We start from the raw sequence: 14,818 nt of genomic DNA, 5'->3' as shown, positions 1-14,818 counted from the left end.
TAGGGTGAGGAGTGAGGACTGGCGCGGAATGTGAGCGTGCCGTTATCGCTACGCATTGTACATTCCAGTGCATTGAGAAAACGGGGCACGATATACGACACGTGGAATCCTACTTTATCCTGAATATGACTAAAATAATCTTTTTTTTACGATTTAATTTTTTTCAATCAATCGATAAACAAATAAAATAGAGACCAATAAAAATTGGTAGCGGTCATAATTTTATCAATTATTGTAGCTTTAACAGTTATTTCATCATTTTAACAGTAAATTCAATCTCGCTGAAGCAACTGCATGATCGGTCATCTAAATTACAAAATAAAAGAACTTAAGATCGTGCGAATCGATAAAAGACACGAAAACACAACGTAACGAATATTAAAGTTAAAATTTAATAAAAAAATAATGATTCGCTCCTTGTCAATATACATTTTTTTTCTTTAATTTCTGAGATTCCTTTTTTTGACGCAACTATATGATAAGCCGATAGGGAAGTCCTCGCACTCGATGTTATTATTATTACAAAATTTGCACATGAATGAGTATTTATAAAATTTTGGTAATTCGTGAAAAATAGTATCGAGGCAAGGGCCAGTAACAGAAAGAGTTTTGTGACGCCTGTAATATAGCTTCGAGAGTCTTGTGTATGCTCGCACGCGCGCGTGTCCGCAAGCGAGCTAAGATGCAAGCATACCCCGAGCAACGCAACGCAAAGCAAAGCACCTAACGCACGGTCCTAAAGCCATGGGGTTGTCGGCAAGCGAAGACGGACAGTCAGTAAATCTACTCCATAGCGGATAGTTTGACACAGTTCCGAGCTCGATACAGTTTCTGTATCACTTTGAAGTCGCGCAGGCAAGATTCCATGCAGATAAGTCGGAGTTGCAAACGCTGCACGCTAAGCAACGCACGCAACGCGTATAACCGCAGCTATGTACAGCATTACGAATAGTTTTTACTAGTCAAATGCTAACAATAGGACGCGAGCAACCGACCACGCGTGCACGCACGCGGGCACACTCGATTCTCTATGAAACGGTGGTACAGGTTTTGTCACTACAATTGTTTCTGTTACTCGACATATTGGCTTATCCATTTGCGCAAAAACGGTTTTCTGGAGAAAAAACCTAGGGAAGAGTAGGCAAAGAAGAGCCCTCCCTGAAAATGGGGATAATTTTTTTCGTTTCTGTTAATTTTCGTATTCAATCGGTCGTACAATTAAATAACGAATTTTTTCTCTCGCGTCGGTATAAAGTTAAATTTTTGGTGAATAAAAACCCAAGTTCGTTTTCGAAAAAAAGACCAGCGGAAATATAACTTTGTGATAATGAATCGCGATTACGATTTTCTGCGATACGGTGAAGTGATAACAAAAGTTAAAGGTGAAATGATAAATTCCAAACATGGGAGGACGAAAAAACATTGGAAGAAAAGTGTGTTGAAAATATGTGGAAAGTTCTTTATGATCAGAACCATGGAGCAGGATAAGAGAATCGTAGAGGCAGAGGGAAAGCGAAAGGATCGTGGAGGAAGACGGAGAGGAAGAGGATCGTCGAGGAAAACGGAGATCGCAAGGATCGCGGGAGAAAAAGGTAGGAAGAAGATCGAGGCCCGTTCCTGTAGCCGTGAGTAACTACACCAACGATTTTTTTTTTAAATACGAGTGCGCGAAATATGAAAAATGATTTTCATGTTACAAATTAATGTAGGCATTCTGCCGATTGAATGATCAAAACACGTGAACGTCAGGATGACGTTTGGATATTTCATGGAAGTATTTTTTGTCAAATAATGAACCGTTAGATATAATATTTTCATATTATTTATTTTCATGATACAGTCGTTGCGATTTATAGATTTACGAATAGAATGTTTTGCAGAGTTTATATATGGTGGTAGTTGTGCAAATTTTCGTTGAAATGTTTCTGGTAAAGATGTAAATGTGTCTTTACTTGACTGTCAACAAAGTTGAGAATCTCTGTCGTCGTATCTTTTTTCTTCAAGTGCTCATGCAGCACTTCAATATTTGAATTAGCGAGTGATCAGCGCTGCTGACTCCAAAAAATATAACCCGACGCTCTATCTGTATACTACATATTCATTAATACTTATAACGAATGATAAAACAGAAAAATATTTTCTATTAGTATCATGCCTCTCTATGAATCTTCGTGTTAAAGCCCAGTGATGCCAATGCAAAATTTCAATGGGGGGAATATGCACGGTGGGTAATATGCGCCATACCCCAAATATCGTTTGAATTCGTATACTCTCGGAGCTCTCGGATATCATATCCGCTCTCTCATATGATTTCAATGATCATCATCATTGAAATCTATTTGGCGCCAAACTAGCCAAACAGAGACAAAAAGCGAACGGTCCAAAAATTTGACACTCGGCACATCTGTTTTCCATGTGCATTTCAAGAATTGTTAATTTTCGTGGAGTTATACTCAAATATATCGTGAAGTTATTCGTGAGAGAAGTGTTTGTTCTGTAAATATCGTGAGCATTCGTTGAGGATATTGGCACAATGGACGAGGACAGTGAGTAAATCAATATAAAATCTAATGAATAGAACTAAACTTATAAATAATTAAATGCTCTCGTAAACGAGAATTTCCGCTATTGCACTCATCCAATGCATAATTACCTCATCAACCCTAACCTCAAAATTACGAAATATTACAGCTCCACATAGGAACAATTTAAAATATCTAACCACTACCAAAATTTTCCCCACCTGATAACTATAGCTTAACTTTTTCATCATTTTTCCAAAATTCCATGTTTATTTTATCAGGGCTAGTCAAGCGAAAGCAAAAAGCTAAGCGAGATGGTAACATGGTACAACTTTCTCAAATCTCCAAAGAATTGGGTGACATGTACTTCGAAACTGGACGTTTAAAGGACGCTCTTCTGGAATACAACGACCAATTGAATGCGTGTGAGGTTTTAAATGAAAAACTCAATTGCGCTATTGCACACAGAATGATCGGAGAAGTTCATGCAAGCCTTGGTGATTACGACGAAGCGCTCGTCCACCAAATGCTTCATTTGGGTAAATTGCAGTCACAACTTTGAGATGCTTAAGCTTTGAAATTACAGCAAAATTAGTAAGCAGGCTATAATTTGTGAATGAGAGCCTGTAGTGTTTAATTTGTTTTGTTAGTACAGAAGGAGCAAAAGAGGCTGAGAATTTACTGGAACAGCAAAGGGCCCTTGCGACTCTTGGTAGAACTCACTTTTGTAAAGCACAAGCCTTTCCCGAAGGAACAACTGAAAGGAAAGAAGCTTGTGCTGCTGCCAAGAAAGCTTACTCTAAAAGTTTAAGGCTGTGTAATGAGTGAGTTTCAACAAAAAATTTTTTTCTCCAACTCTTTTCAACTTTTTTGCCATCAAATCAAATTTTTTTTTCTCTATTAGCGATCGATGATCACTCTACCATAATTATCGTGTTTCTAATTCTCAGTTTGGAGAACATGGACATAGGATTGGCCGAAATGATGACAATGAGGGCGAGACTTTTACTCAATCTCGGCCTGGTTTTGGAGGAACAACAAGAATTTTTGCAAGCAGTCGAGTTGATCGAGAAAGCAGCTGAATTATTTAAAAAACACAAAGTTGTTGAAGATTTGCACAGAACGCACATAGCACTGGGTGCTCTTCACGAACGTCAAAAAAACTTCAGTTTGGCACTGCGACACATTGACCAAGCCATCAACATCGACGACTCGTCTTTGAAAGCTGTTGGTCAATTGACCAAAGCCGAGTTATTGTTGCGTATTGGGGACTGGTCCGAAGCACGTCGAATTTTGGTTGTCTTGTATTTGTCGAAAAACGTCTCGGGAACGACGTCTCAACAAATTCAGAGATTACTTCGAATTGGTAATTAAATATAGTGTTGATTGAACCTATTTTTAAAAACATCCTCTACAAATTCGTAACTTTATTACACGAAATCGATGTTCCTGATTTTCAGTGGTAACCATATGCCGTGCCGAAGAAAATCTAGAAGTGGAATTGGACCGTTCAACGCGTCAGAAGCTTTACGAAACTTTGGGAGACGCATCGGCGGCAGTTCGTTCATACGAAAAGGCGTTGGAGTACTATAAAGAAATGTTGATTTGCGCAGAGCAGGAGGACGATTCGAGCGAACAAATATCGGCAGCATTAGTAAGTTTAGTGCAAACTTACAGAGACGTGGAACGCTACAGCGAAGCGATACCGTTCGCGCGTCGAGAATTGGCTCTTTGTACGGAACCCTCGGAGATTTGTCGTTCAGCGTTAAATCTCGCAGACCTTCTGTATTTGACGCGAGGATCGAACAACGAAATAATGGAAATGTACAATTTGGCGATGATTAACGCTCGAAAATGTTCAAACAAGCGATTGGAAGCTTCGGTATTGAACGATACGATTGTTTATCTCGAGGAAACTCATCAATTCGATGCAGCAGAAGAGTTTAAAAATAAACTGAACGATTTGGGTGCCGCGGTGGTCGAGGACACGGCGAGCAGTGAAAATGAGTCGGAATGCGCGAAAATCGGGGACGATATTTGCCTGGAGGATTTGTCGGACGTTGAAATGGAAATGCGCAAAAGGGACGAGAGCTCGAAACGGCATTCGAAACGCAACTCAACGAAGCGTTCGTCTCACGTAATAAAAAGAAACGCAAAGGGAGAAACGAAACTGCACGTCGCTTGTATAGCTGGAAATATCGAGGAAGTTACGAAACTTTTGGAATTGAATCATCCGACGGAGGTTCGAGATCATTGCGGATGGACGCCGCTCCATGAGGCGGCGAATCATGGGCACGTTGAAATAGCTGAACTTCTTATTAAATCCGGAGCCAACGTAGATGATCCCGGTGGTCCGATGTGCGGGGGCGTAACGCCTTTGCACGACGCCGCTTCCTGTGGCCATTTTTCCATGATGTTTTTACTGATGAAAAGCGGTGCCAATCTCCGAGCTAAGACGCGAGACGGTGAGACGATTCTCGATTGCCTCGAGGCATGGAAACGTCGCTCCGAAGATTTGTCCCCGAGCGAGCAGCTCGAATACGACAATTTGCACTCGAAACTCTCCGCGGTTTTGCCACAAAGCACCAAAAAATCACCGTTCTCAGGAAGACGAAACACCCTCGAAGACCTGACGGACAAAGATGAAACTCTGAGCGAGGATTACGTGCCCGAAAGGATTTCCGCCGGTGAAGATTATCGTCGAACTATCGAGAACGTGAAAAATCGCTTCAGACCCAACAGCACGGAAACTAGGCGATTTTCATTGGTCGCAGAAAAAATTCCTTCACCTCTGGTCGACAGCGAAGAAATGATAGATGATTGGCTCGAGGACGATCTAAATTGTACAGTAAAAGAAAAAACTCTTGTTGATGAACGATCTTCTTCGGGCAGTAACAAAAGAAAGTCTTTCAACGAAACACCAGAAAATGACAAAACCATTAAACGCCCAAGGACGAGCGCAGCCCCTGAAAATTTGGAGAATAACGATGTTATCATCAACGAGAATAGCTGCGATAGCAACAACAGTGATTCCTCCGACGTCATTTTTTTTCCTCGTCAAACCGACAAGATAAAGAAAAAAAAATCGATACAACTGTCGCTTTTGAAGGCTGGCTTCTCCAGGGACGCGGCTCCCTCGCGAACGCCTTCGCCCCTTTTCAATTACAATCCTGAAAATAGTAATCACTACAACAGACTAAACGAATCCATCAGTGAAATTGTCAAATTATTTATTCGCATCGAAGATAAAATGATCAATTTGAAACTGAGGTTTCCTGAACAACGTGAAACCACCGTCGAATGTCTCACCAATGATATCGTGCAGAAATTCGAAGATGAAACTGGATGCAGAGTCAAAATTACTCTCACGACTATGAGCGGCGAAATTTTGTTGCGAGAAAATAGCCTGAAAAATGTTAGACCCATCGATGGTGTCCTACGATTAGTCGCAGATATTGTTGAAACTGAAATACCTCCAAGCGTCGATAGATTTGGAAAAATTTGCAAAAGTCATCAAATTCGTGAGTTTCATACTCTTTTTATCGTGTTTCTCAAAACATCATAAGTTATTCATAAGTAAAATCTAACGCGGAAAAAATACTCAAGGTGAAAACGATTTTAGAATAATTTCAATGTCTCTTTTCAGAAACGAGGGATGCTGTACTGAAGTGTTTGAAAATAAGTGAAAACACGTCAACATTTCGTGTGAAACCTGGACAAATAATGGACAGAGAGATGATCCCATTGCTGAAATGTCTGGAGTATCAAGAGAAACTGCAAATTCTTCAATTGTCCGGGGGCTCGTTGTACGACAGTGGTAAAATATTGAACAACGCGTTGAAACGATTGTCAACGTTGCAAGAATTACATTTGCAAGGTTGCGACATGGATGAAAATTGTTTCAATTGTTTGGAGAGATTGCCAACGCAGTTGCGAATTCTGGATCTAAGTTATAATCCATTGGGGCCGCGGTGCGAGGAAAAGCTGAGCGAACTTCTGTCCCACAATCGTCATTTGCAAACTTTAAATTTGCGTTATTGCAAATTAACGAAATTCGCAACCCCGGAGGAGTGGTCGAGTTTGGTGAATTTGGATTTGTCCTCAAATCCATTGGAGGTAAACGTGACTAGGCATTTTCTACGACGCCAAATGTTGAGTCTTAATCTTTCGAGCACTTGTGAGAAAGCGAAGCCTTCGATCGCCCGTGAAATTCTCGATGGTTCAACGGCGTCTTTGCGAACTCTGGAAAGCCTCGAATTGGCTTGTTGTGATCTGACCGACGAAGACGTCGAAGAAATTATCTCGAAAACTGCAAATTTGTCGAAATTCGTTGTAAGCGGTAACACCAAGTTGACGAAAAAAGCGGTTGAGTTTTTGCTGGCAAGAAAACCGTCTCTCACTCACATCGACGCAAGTGGATGTCGAAAAATTGTTGATGCTCCGTCAAGTTGTGCTCACATTGAAAATCCTCGGATTTGTACTTTGAGGGCGAGCATTTCGGAAGACGTGGAAAAATATTGGCTGAGGCTGTGGCGGGGTAATGCCAATTTACGAAAATTACCTCATAATATTATCACCTTTGAGCCAACCGTCCATTGAAACGAATTTTTTCGATAGACAAAAACAAATTCATTCTTTATATTTATTTAAAATATATTATAGAAACAAAATATTTTATACATGTTGAAAGAGTCTTTTTTTGTGCTGATAGTTACGTTATTTCAATCGAAACTCGTACAACTTATTTCCTATTTTGCAATACAAGCATTCGATCATTATTCGACATCCGGATGGAGTTTCCGCCAACTTAATTGCCAGCTCCTCTGAAAACGTGTTTTCAAAGGGTTCTAGAAGTGCCTTCAAATTGTCAATGCTTGACAGAAGACTTATGTGGAAAGAAACTTCCTTGAAAAAAGACAGAAAAAATACAGAGAAAATGTAAATTGTTTATAAATACATTGTACATTACAATTGTTAATTTTTTACAAAACTAACAGAGTACCCATTGTTTCAAATACATAAAGATAAATTTCTATTATACTGCGTTGAAATTGTAAATAATTTACCTCATAATAAGCCGGCAACCCATATTCCGCCAATACTTTGTTCAGAGATTCAACGAGGTGTTTGGGAGAATCGTCAACCCCTGTACACTGTATAGCTACGAATGTTCGGTTCTTATCGTCATTCAGGTAAACTTTAACATCTTGTAATTCAACCTCAAATCTATTTGTTTCTGATAAAAGTTTTTTCAAGCTTTCGACAAACGACTCAATCCAGTGGAATTTAAGTACAACTGTTCGAGAGAAACTAATGTGAAATTCAGGCAAAGCTGTAACCGGGAACTCTGAACTTATGTGTTTCACCCATAATCTCACTGAACTCGAAGGTTCGTCTGTGGAAAAAAATGTTCAGTTCGATAAAAATCAAACGCCAAAGTCAACTTGGGTTTGAAATGTTCAAAAATTGAGATAGTGACATCTAATTTACAGGTTGCAGAGAATAATTTTTGTACTTTGAATATGAAATATTGAAGTTTGGAAAGATGTAAGAATTAAGAAGAATGACAATCATATCCTACATTTGGCAAAAATGTGGGTTGCCCAATTGCCACGTTCGTGTTTGAAAGACCTCGTTCGTCCCTCATGATCAGCCGGATTATCGACGACTTCTTCATGATGAGGAACTCCTTTGAATTTCAAAATGCTCTCTGGCAATGGCAATCGCGGAGGCTGATCGCTAAAAAGTTGTTTATTTTCAAATTTGGATGAACTTCAGTGTGGCCATGACTGTTCAATTACAAAACGAGAATCGTCAATGCATCCCTCAAGATCAGTCGCACAAATAGTAATGCAGAAGTTTGAAGGAAAATTGAATCCGTTCAAGCCTGGTTGGAATGTTTTGATGAATTTTCTGCCACCATGTGAAGTTATTCCATATTTGAAGGAACGTTAGCTTGCGAGAAACTTGACTAATGGATGACATTCATTTTTCGTTTGGGTTGTCACTGTATAACCTTGACCGTAAAAGTTGCAATCTTACCTTCCCCCGAGCTTTTCGGCGGTCTCACCAATTTTGTGAGTCTCGTACTCGGCTTCATCATCCTCAGAATCAGAAGCATAAGTTTGTATCGCACTGAATCCCGCCATCAATAATTTCGTAACCGTAAAAAAAGTGATATTTTTCAAATTGTTCCGAATAAATTTGGCTCCCTGTGGATTGTTTACATTTGTAGAACATATTCATGCTTAACCTACACTACACGCTTCCATGCTTGCCCAGTTTTACTTTACGTTCGATGATGGCGGCATGGCGGGAATAGCAAGAAAAGACACAGATGAAATTCATGTTCAGTAAGAGGATAGCGCGTTGGTTGGGCTGGGGGAAGGGATGAGTATATTGAAGCTCAACTCTAACCGGGACAGCAATAAAGATTATCATCATAATCGTTTTTTATTTCTTTTATATAGATTTAGGTCAATTGCAAAGCAAAAGAGTAATAATTTTATGATTACACCACGAGAAAAATATCAAGTCGATAAAAAATTAAAACGGTTATTCCGTAATAATTTTTTTCGTCCAGGAGTTCTTTACGCAGGTGATTGAAGAATCGATAGGACAAGTTTCCGCAACACACGATGCTTACGCACAAAGTATTTTTAAAATTTCTGCGGTTCGTAGAAAATAGCATCGTGGGCAAGAATCTTAACCTCGAAATAGTTTAGAAAATTGGGCTCCTTCAAAAGATTAAAGTAGTTTGAAAACTGGATAGTTTTTTTTTCTCCAATTGACGCACTGGAAGGAATTTTTCGGGACCAAAAAATGATTCAAATAATTTTGTTTTTTCATGATTGACGACAAACATAGGAGAGGAATCTTGAAAACTGGATAGTTTTTTTTTCTCCAATTGACGCACTGGAAGGAATTTTTCGGGACCAAAAAATGATTCAAATAATTTTGTTTTTTCATGATTGACGACAAACATAGGAGAGGAATCCATGGATTTTGAAAAATGATTAGGACCATTTTTTTTTCTCTATAAATAACAAAACGAGGTGATTAAGGTGTTATAACTTATTCATGATATATTGAGAAGTTTCAGTTTACAACGGTAGTTTTCGGAGATCCGAATAGTCGACCTCGCGTACTTTTTACTAGTTTCTTGAGGGTGAAAACCCTCACGATGTAACATCATTAAGCTGAGTCCTTCACCCACTTTTCAAAATGTATACTTCAGTATTGATGTTCACATTCGTTGACTTTCTTTATATCTGCCCAGGGAATTTACCCTCGTCTATTTGTTCGGTCCATTTCTCAACCCAGTCGCAGGGGCATAAGCTTGTGAATCGTTGCTTCAATTCCTTGCATGCCCCGAATTCCTCACCGCGGACTTTGACGCAGCGATGATAATCCACAAAGTTCTGATAGCAGTTCCTATTTTCATTTGTTTTCATGAAATTCTGTTAGTGTTCGATTTTTTATTGAATTTTGATACGATTGTAAAAAGTACGTTCAAAATTTTACAGAACATTGTGCACCAAGTTCTTTTTCAAATTCGAGTTTATTAATCATTTGTTTTTTCTCTTTTATACAACTCGTTACAATAAAGAAAAGAGTAAAATACATTAAACATAAAAAATCTGACCATATTGATTATTATTCAACTCATTTTTGTGATGATAATTATACATCAAGGATGTAATCGGGCGAAAAATTGTAAAAATTGAATGCAAAAAATAACAAACGCGAAACTACTCGAACATAAAAATATAGTTTGGAATTTAATTTTAAAAAATGATGAGAAACGATATTTCTACGTGATATAAAGTAACAACTAGTGATGCGAATTTGTGGACTTTACAGATCCAATTGTCTTTACCTTGTCTGGTTTTGATTCGGAAACCTCGGGTCGAATGGTGGAGTTTTAATCTGGTCGATGCTTTTTAGCTCAGGCATGGTTGGGTCGCTTACAATTTCGCTGCTTAACAGGTTATGCAGAAATGATCTCAATATTAGTTAAAATTAGGAATCTTATATTTATATATTTATTTATATCAATGGAAAGTTTTCTGAATCAACGGATCAAACGATGAAGCCTCTCGTTTACTCGCTTTATGTTTTATTTAAATTATCCTTTTATCTTCAATTGGATGCCAAATAAAATCCTACTTTCTCGCTTTTGTCCGTTTATGGACCACTTTTATCACGAAACACCGGACAAAAGTTCTGTCCTCTCCGTAGTCTTTCTCCCTCTCCCTTTAATTTTCTCGAGTCTCCTACACAAATCTCTTTTTCTGTCTTGTTTTTAATTTTTTTTTTCATTATTTTCTGGCTCTCTCTTTCGCTTTATCTTTGTCGATCGTCTCTGAACATGGTCTGTATCTGCTCAAATCGAGCTTTTTTAAAGTATCTTAAATTTGCATTATTACATTTGACATCTCGAAGCACGAATAATTGTAAGAGATCGTGAAAAAAAAAAATTCGAGTTCTATCGATCTTTCGATCCAGAAAGCGAATGTGTTTGAACTGATTCAAAGGAATTTGAAAAGTTTTGAAAAACAGTCGATTTTCAGTGAAAAATTAGTTTTGATAAATGAATGAAAAAAATGCGAGCAAAGTTTTTAACGGAAGTGACAATTATTTCGTGTCTTTTGAAAATTTGTTTAATCACATTCGAAATCTGTGCAATAAGACGGATAGAACTCTTCTGCCTCTGTGCAATAAGTTTAAGGAGCAGCGAATCGGATTAGAGTTTTGTGGGAAGAAAAAGAAATATTGAATTGTGTTGATTGTAACGCAGAGAGAAAACTTTTTTCCCTGATACTCAAAATTTATTCACAGTTCAGGGCAACAAATATATGCCTCACATCTGATTCGAAGAACGAAATTTAATTTGGAAACACAATTGGGACTCGATGAGAAAAGAATTTGAAATCTTAAAAAAAAGATTTGTCGCTGCGTTCCAACGGTGTGAATTTCAATATCTCAAGAAAATGGGGAAAAGGGATATTTTCAACGAGGTTAGAGCGGGTATAGGGAATTGGATATTTATTTGACAAGCGGCCTGGTGTTGTCCTCTTCTTGGCAACAAACTTCGCGATATTTTTTCACTTCAGCCATGTACAAAGACCAAGCATCTTTGGGTTGATCGACGGTTTGCTCAGTTTTTGCTTTGGCAACCATGCCAGTTTTGAGAATTCTACCACCTCGCCTTTTCCCAACCATGAGAGGTGGTGGAACAACAGGTTTTTCTTCTAAAACAATTCGTGTTGGTTCAGCCGGTGGCGGTTGCATTTGTTCTTGCATTTTTTTGAACATTTCCATGAAACTGCCATCGTTTTTGAAAGCGTTTGATTGAGCAGCAGCTTGAATAGCGCGTTGTTGTTGCTGCTGTTGCTGCTGCAATTGTTGCTGCCGTAGCCATTGTTGGTGGAGGGCAATATCACTGTTTGGATCATCCGGTTGGTCTGATGTGTACGAAGTGCCCCGAGCGTGTCGACGGGAATTATTGTCACGAAACCTGTGCCTGTCGCGACTTCTGTTTCTACTACGACTCCTCCTTCGCTCTCTGGAACGTGAACGACCTCGTGACCTCGACCTTGACCGATCGCGTCTCGAGTGCTTATGAGATCTGCTTGAAGTTTTGCTTTCTCGATCGTTGTCACGATCGCCCGATCTCGATTTTCTGTGAGAGGTGCGGCTGTTTGAAGATCCTGCTGCCAGAGGCGACCTTGAATCGTTGCTTCTTCTTCTACGCCGCCTTTCCTGCGATGATCTTTCGTTCTTTGAACTACGGCCATTGTTTTTATGCTCCAGCACAACATTTCCTGGGGAAATGGAATGACGTGGACTCGTCATTCTCCCTCCTCCACCCCTGTTCTTACTCGAATGATCCCAACTCATCGACGAACCTGATAAATTTGGAGGTGACGGCGGAGTCGGCGGTGTCTCCGATCTCACATAGCGATCCTGACGGTTCTCCATGATCTCCGATGTGAGCGTTCTTCCTCCACGCTCACTGATCCTCCCAGACTATCCTCTTCCGTTTTCTTTTATCTTTCGTTTGCAAGCTTTTTTAGTATCTTTTCCTGTTGAGGATTTTACTTTTTTTTTCCCCAACCGCCCTGGCTGAGCACTCGGTTTTCGGGATACCTATAAGGATAAGAAACTACCTTCTATAAGTAAACAGCTCTAGCACGATTCGCTTATACCATTGCTTTTTAAACATATTTTTTTTCATCATTATATTTCTCTCTAGTTTCATTACAATTTTTGGGCTTTCTATTGAGAATTTGTTTATCAAATTCAAATTCAGAGAGATCAGAGAGACAAAGAGAAAGCGAGATAGAGAGAAGTAAAATATATTGGTGAGGATTTGAGTTTGTTTCTAGAGGGAAAAACTGAATTTCGAAAAATTCTAGTATTTTCCACAATGTGCTACGATATCAAATCGCATGAATTTCTTGCAGGGTTCGGCACAATTTTTCACGAATGGTGTATGGAATTTTTTAATGGAAAAGAATTCCACGAGTCACAGAATAAATTGAGCGAAAAAAGCACACTTGAAAATGCCTGACAGCTGACGAAACAAAAAAATCGATACAGAAAAGCAACAATAAGAAATGATAACGAATAAACTCATTTGCCGCAGACTTAACAAAATGGACAAGTAAATTTGGACGTTTGATTTTGTGCCAAAATTTACATAAAATTATTACAGACCCAAGACGGCACGAACGCTCTATTTCGATGACACAACGAAATTATTAAAATTTTTAAAAATAGGCCAATGGTCGGGAACACTATTCCTGATGAATTTTTTTTTGCTTTTGTTCCCTTTCAACGTTTAAGATCCTTCGTTTCGATCAACATTACACAGAAAGTAAACGAACGAGACAAAAAAGAAACGAAAACTTCACAGCAAACCCTTACCGATGTCTCTGCCTGATAGAAACCTCAATTTATCTGTTCTTGCAATATTTATTTGTGGTTTTCGACAGAACGAAAAATTAAGTATCCTATTGTTGTTTGAGAGCAGGTGAGAGGCTCGGTTCGACCGTTTATTTTACTCAAAATAGGGTAGATTTAGGTTTTATTGTAATACCTGATTCGGCTCTTGAGTTGAAAACAAAATGGCCACTGAGAAAATCGCACCAGAACCTTCGTTACGTCATTATGACGAAGAGAGAGGGAAGAATGTGCCCCCACTCAAATTCTTATGGCTATATTAGAGCGCCATCGTCTGGGCTAGCGGAAAAAAATCGAACTCGATTCTACAACAAGCTTATTTATCTACTGAGCAATTTTAGTACAAAATTTAGGCACATTCATATCTCTACCAAAATTCATTTATTGTTCCAACTTCTAGGTAGCTTATCTGGCGGGTAAAAGCATTGACTTGTAGATTTTTAACTGTCAGATAGCCCGCCCTTATACCTTATACCGAAAAATTCAAGTCCCGCAAAATTTTTATCCACCATAATCAAATACTTTCCCCCGTAACGACTCCACCAAATCTAATGAAAACTCGTTTCGGAAAGAAAGTTTAGTTTTGATAGCAAAACTACCACATAACAATTCTACCAGATCCGAACCACATATTCTACCAGGACATTTCTATCGGTAAGTGTATAATTCGTTCAACGATTATCCCAATTCTATCATATTGCATCACTATCTCTCTTTCGTTGGTAGGGTAGGTTTTCCAGATTATAAAGTTTTATAAAAAATGAAAAAATATTAACTTATGAAATATAGAATGCCATAAATAATTTATAATTTTATTGGATGATGGGATTTTTTTTTACAATTCGGTGTATACGTTTTTGTGCATTGATAAAATTACGGCAATTGGTCGGTGTAGAGAGATGTATTTGAATGTTTTCCAATGGATTTTCGATAGTTTTATCGGTTTGTTTACGTTTACGTTTCACGCGCTTCGTCGCACGGTCGTTTTCGACCGGGATTTTTTCCCATAAATGTGATTGCGCAAAATGTGCCAAATGATTTCGAAAATCTATATACATCCCTGCCTATTCGAATGATCAAAATATACGTGAACGTCTGAAAAGAGTGCAATTGAAATGTTCGTTCAGGATTTTTTTTTGCGACGAGGCCTAAAAAAAGATTATTCTATAACCTCAAATCTGCTTCTTGGTCGAAAAGATATTCCCATTCGAGCTCGTTCAACCGGAATGCTCGATATTTCAGAAAAAAGTAGCGACGAGAAAATATAATGTTAGTTCGAAACTATATATTCGTATACCAGCCTTGACAAAATGAATGAGAACGCGTCT

General features: G+C 38.7%; 4 protein-coding genes across 8 annotated transcripts; 1 reads left to right on the top strand and 3 right to left on the bottom strand.

The window, feature by feature from the left end:
• Nucleotides 1-2,242: 2,242 nt before the first annotated feature.
• Nucleotides 2,243-7,147, top strand: LOC122413142 (tonsoku-like protein). 2 transcript variants are annotated; one of them, XM_043423303.1, is made up of 6 exons: nt 2,243-2,546; nt 2,804-3,061; nt 3,178-3,346; nt 3,473-3,888; nt 3,983-6,043; nt 6,169-7,147. In XM_043423303.1, the coding sequence occupies exons 1-6, from the start codon at nt 2,534-2,536 to the stop codon at nt 7,119-7,121; spliced, it is 3,870 nt and encodes a 1,289-aa protein (XP_043279238.1). In that variant the 5' UTR covers nt 2,243-2,533; the 3' UTR covers nt 7,122-7,147. The 2 variants fall into 2 exon arrangements, with proteins under 2 accessions (XP_043279238.1, XP_043279240.1); XM_043423305.1 differs by lacking the exon at nt 2,243-2,546 and having other exon boundaries at nt 2,945-3,061; nt 3,173-3,346.
• A 3-nt stretch (nt 7,148-7,150) lies between these two features.
• On the bottom strand, nt 7,151-9,383 carry LOC122413144 (U6 snRNA phosphodiesterase). 3 transcript variants are annotated; one of them, XM_043423310.1, is made up of 4 exons: nt 8,565-9,383; nt 8,104-8,261; nt 7,589-7,683; nt 7,151-7,427 (listed from the first exon to the last, which is right to left on the bottom strand). In XM_043423310.1, the coding sequence occupies exons 1-4, from the start codon at nt 8,669-8,671 to the stop codon at nt 7,239-7,241; spliced, it is 549 nt and encodes a 182-aa protein (XP_043279245.1). In that variant the 5' UTR covers nt 8,672-9,383; the 3' UTR covers nt 7,151-7,238. The 3 variants fall into 3 exon arrangements, with proteins under 3 accessions (XP_043279245.1, XP_043279243.1, XP_043279244.1); XM_043423308.1 differs by having other exon boundaries at nt 7,589-7,917; nt 8,565-8,906; XM_043423309.1 differs by having other exon boundaries at nt 7,259-7,423; nt 7,589-7,917; nt 8,565-8,918.
• A 198-nt stretch (nt 9,384-9,581) lies between these two features.
• On the bottom strand, nt 9,582-10,500 carry LOC122413145 (cytochrome c oxidase subunit 6B2-like). Its single transcript, XM_043423311.1, has 2 exons — nt 10,402-10,500; nt 9,582-9,956 (listed from the first exon to the last, which is right to left on the bottom strand). Exons 1-2 carry the CDS (start codon nt 10,476-10,478, stop codon nt 9,788-9,790), a joined length of 246 nt encoding a protein of 81 aa, XP_043279246.1. The 5' UTR covers nt 10,479-10,500; the 3' UTR covers nt 9,582-9,787.
• A 38-nt stretch (nt 10,501-10,538) lies between these two features.
• On the bottom strand, nt 10,539-13,720 carry LOC122413143 (arginine/serine-rich coiled-coil protein 2-like). 2 transcript variants are annotated; one of them, XM_043423307.1, is made up of 2 exons: nt 13,627-13,720; nt 10,539-12,674 (listed from the first exon to the last, which is right to left on the bottom strand). In XM_043423307.1, exon 2 carries the CDS (start codon nt 12,504-12,506, stop codon nt 11,571-11,573), a length of 936 nt encoding a protein of 311 aa, XP_043279242.1. In that variant the 5' UTR covers nt 12,507-12,674; nt 13,627-13,720; the 3' UTR covers nt 10,539-11,570. The 2 variants fall into 2 exon arrangements, with proteins under 2 accessions (XP_043279242.1, XP_043279241.1); XM_043423306.1 differs by lacking the exon at nt 13,627-13,720 and adding an exon at nt 13,455-13,620.
• Between the last annotated feature and the right edge of the window lie 1,098 nt (nt 13,721-14,818).

Source organism: Venturia canescens, chromosome 7, assembly GCF_019457755.1.
Source record: "Venturia canescens isolate UGA chromosome 7, ASM1945775v1, whole genome shotgun sequence".
Classification (NCBI taxonomy): domain Eukaryota; kingdom Metazoa; phylum Arthropoda; class Insecta; order Hymenoptera; family Ichneumonidae; genus Venturia; species Venturia canescens.
Note: the sequence above shows the minus strand (reverse complement) of the source record. Positions and strands in the feature narration are given on the sequence as shown.

Bases quoted from the DNA above. Each gene is read 5' to 3' on its own strand.
- LOC122413142 (XM_043423303.1), top strand. The intron at 3,062-3,177 runs GTAAATTGCAGT...TTGTTAGTACAG, and splicing joins CCACCAAATGCTTCATTTGG to AAGGAGCAAAAGAGGCTGAG. The intron at 3,347-3,472 runs GTGAGTTTCAAC...TCTAATTCTCAG, and splicing joins AGTTTAAGGCTGTGTAATGA to TTTGGAGAACATGGACATAG.
- LOC122413144 (XM_043423308.1), bottom strand. From the start codon at position 8,671: ATGGCGGGATTCAGTGCGATACAAACTTATGCTTCTGATTCTGAGGAT. The intron at 7,918-8,103 runs GTAGGATATGAT...TTTTTTCCACAG, and splicing joins AACCCACATTTTTGCCAAAT to ACGAACCTTCGAGTTCAGTG. The intron at 7,428-7,588 runs GTAAATTATTTA...TCTTTTTTCAAG, and splicing joins GGTTGCCGGCTTATTATGAG to GAAGTTTCTTTCCACATAAG.
- LOC122413145 (XM_043423311.1), bottom strand. From the start codon at position 10,478: ATGCCTGAGCTAAAAAGCATCGACCAGATTAAAACTCCACCATTCGAC. The intron at 9,957-10,401 runs GTAAAGACAATT...AAATGAAAATAG, and splicing joins CCGAATCAAAACCAGACAAG to GAACTGCTATCAGAACTTTG.
- LOC122413143 (XM_043423307.1), bottom strand. From the start codon at position 12,506: ATGGAGAACCGTCAGGATCGCTATGTGAGATCGGAGACACCGCCGACT.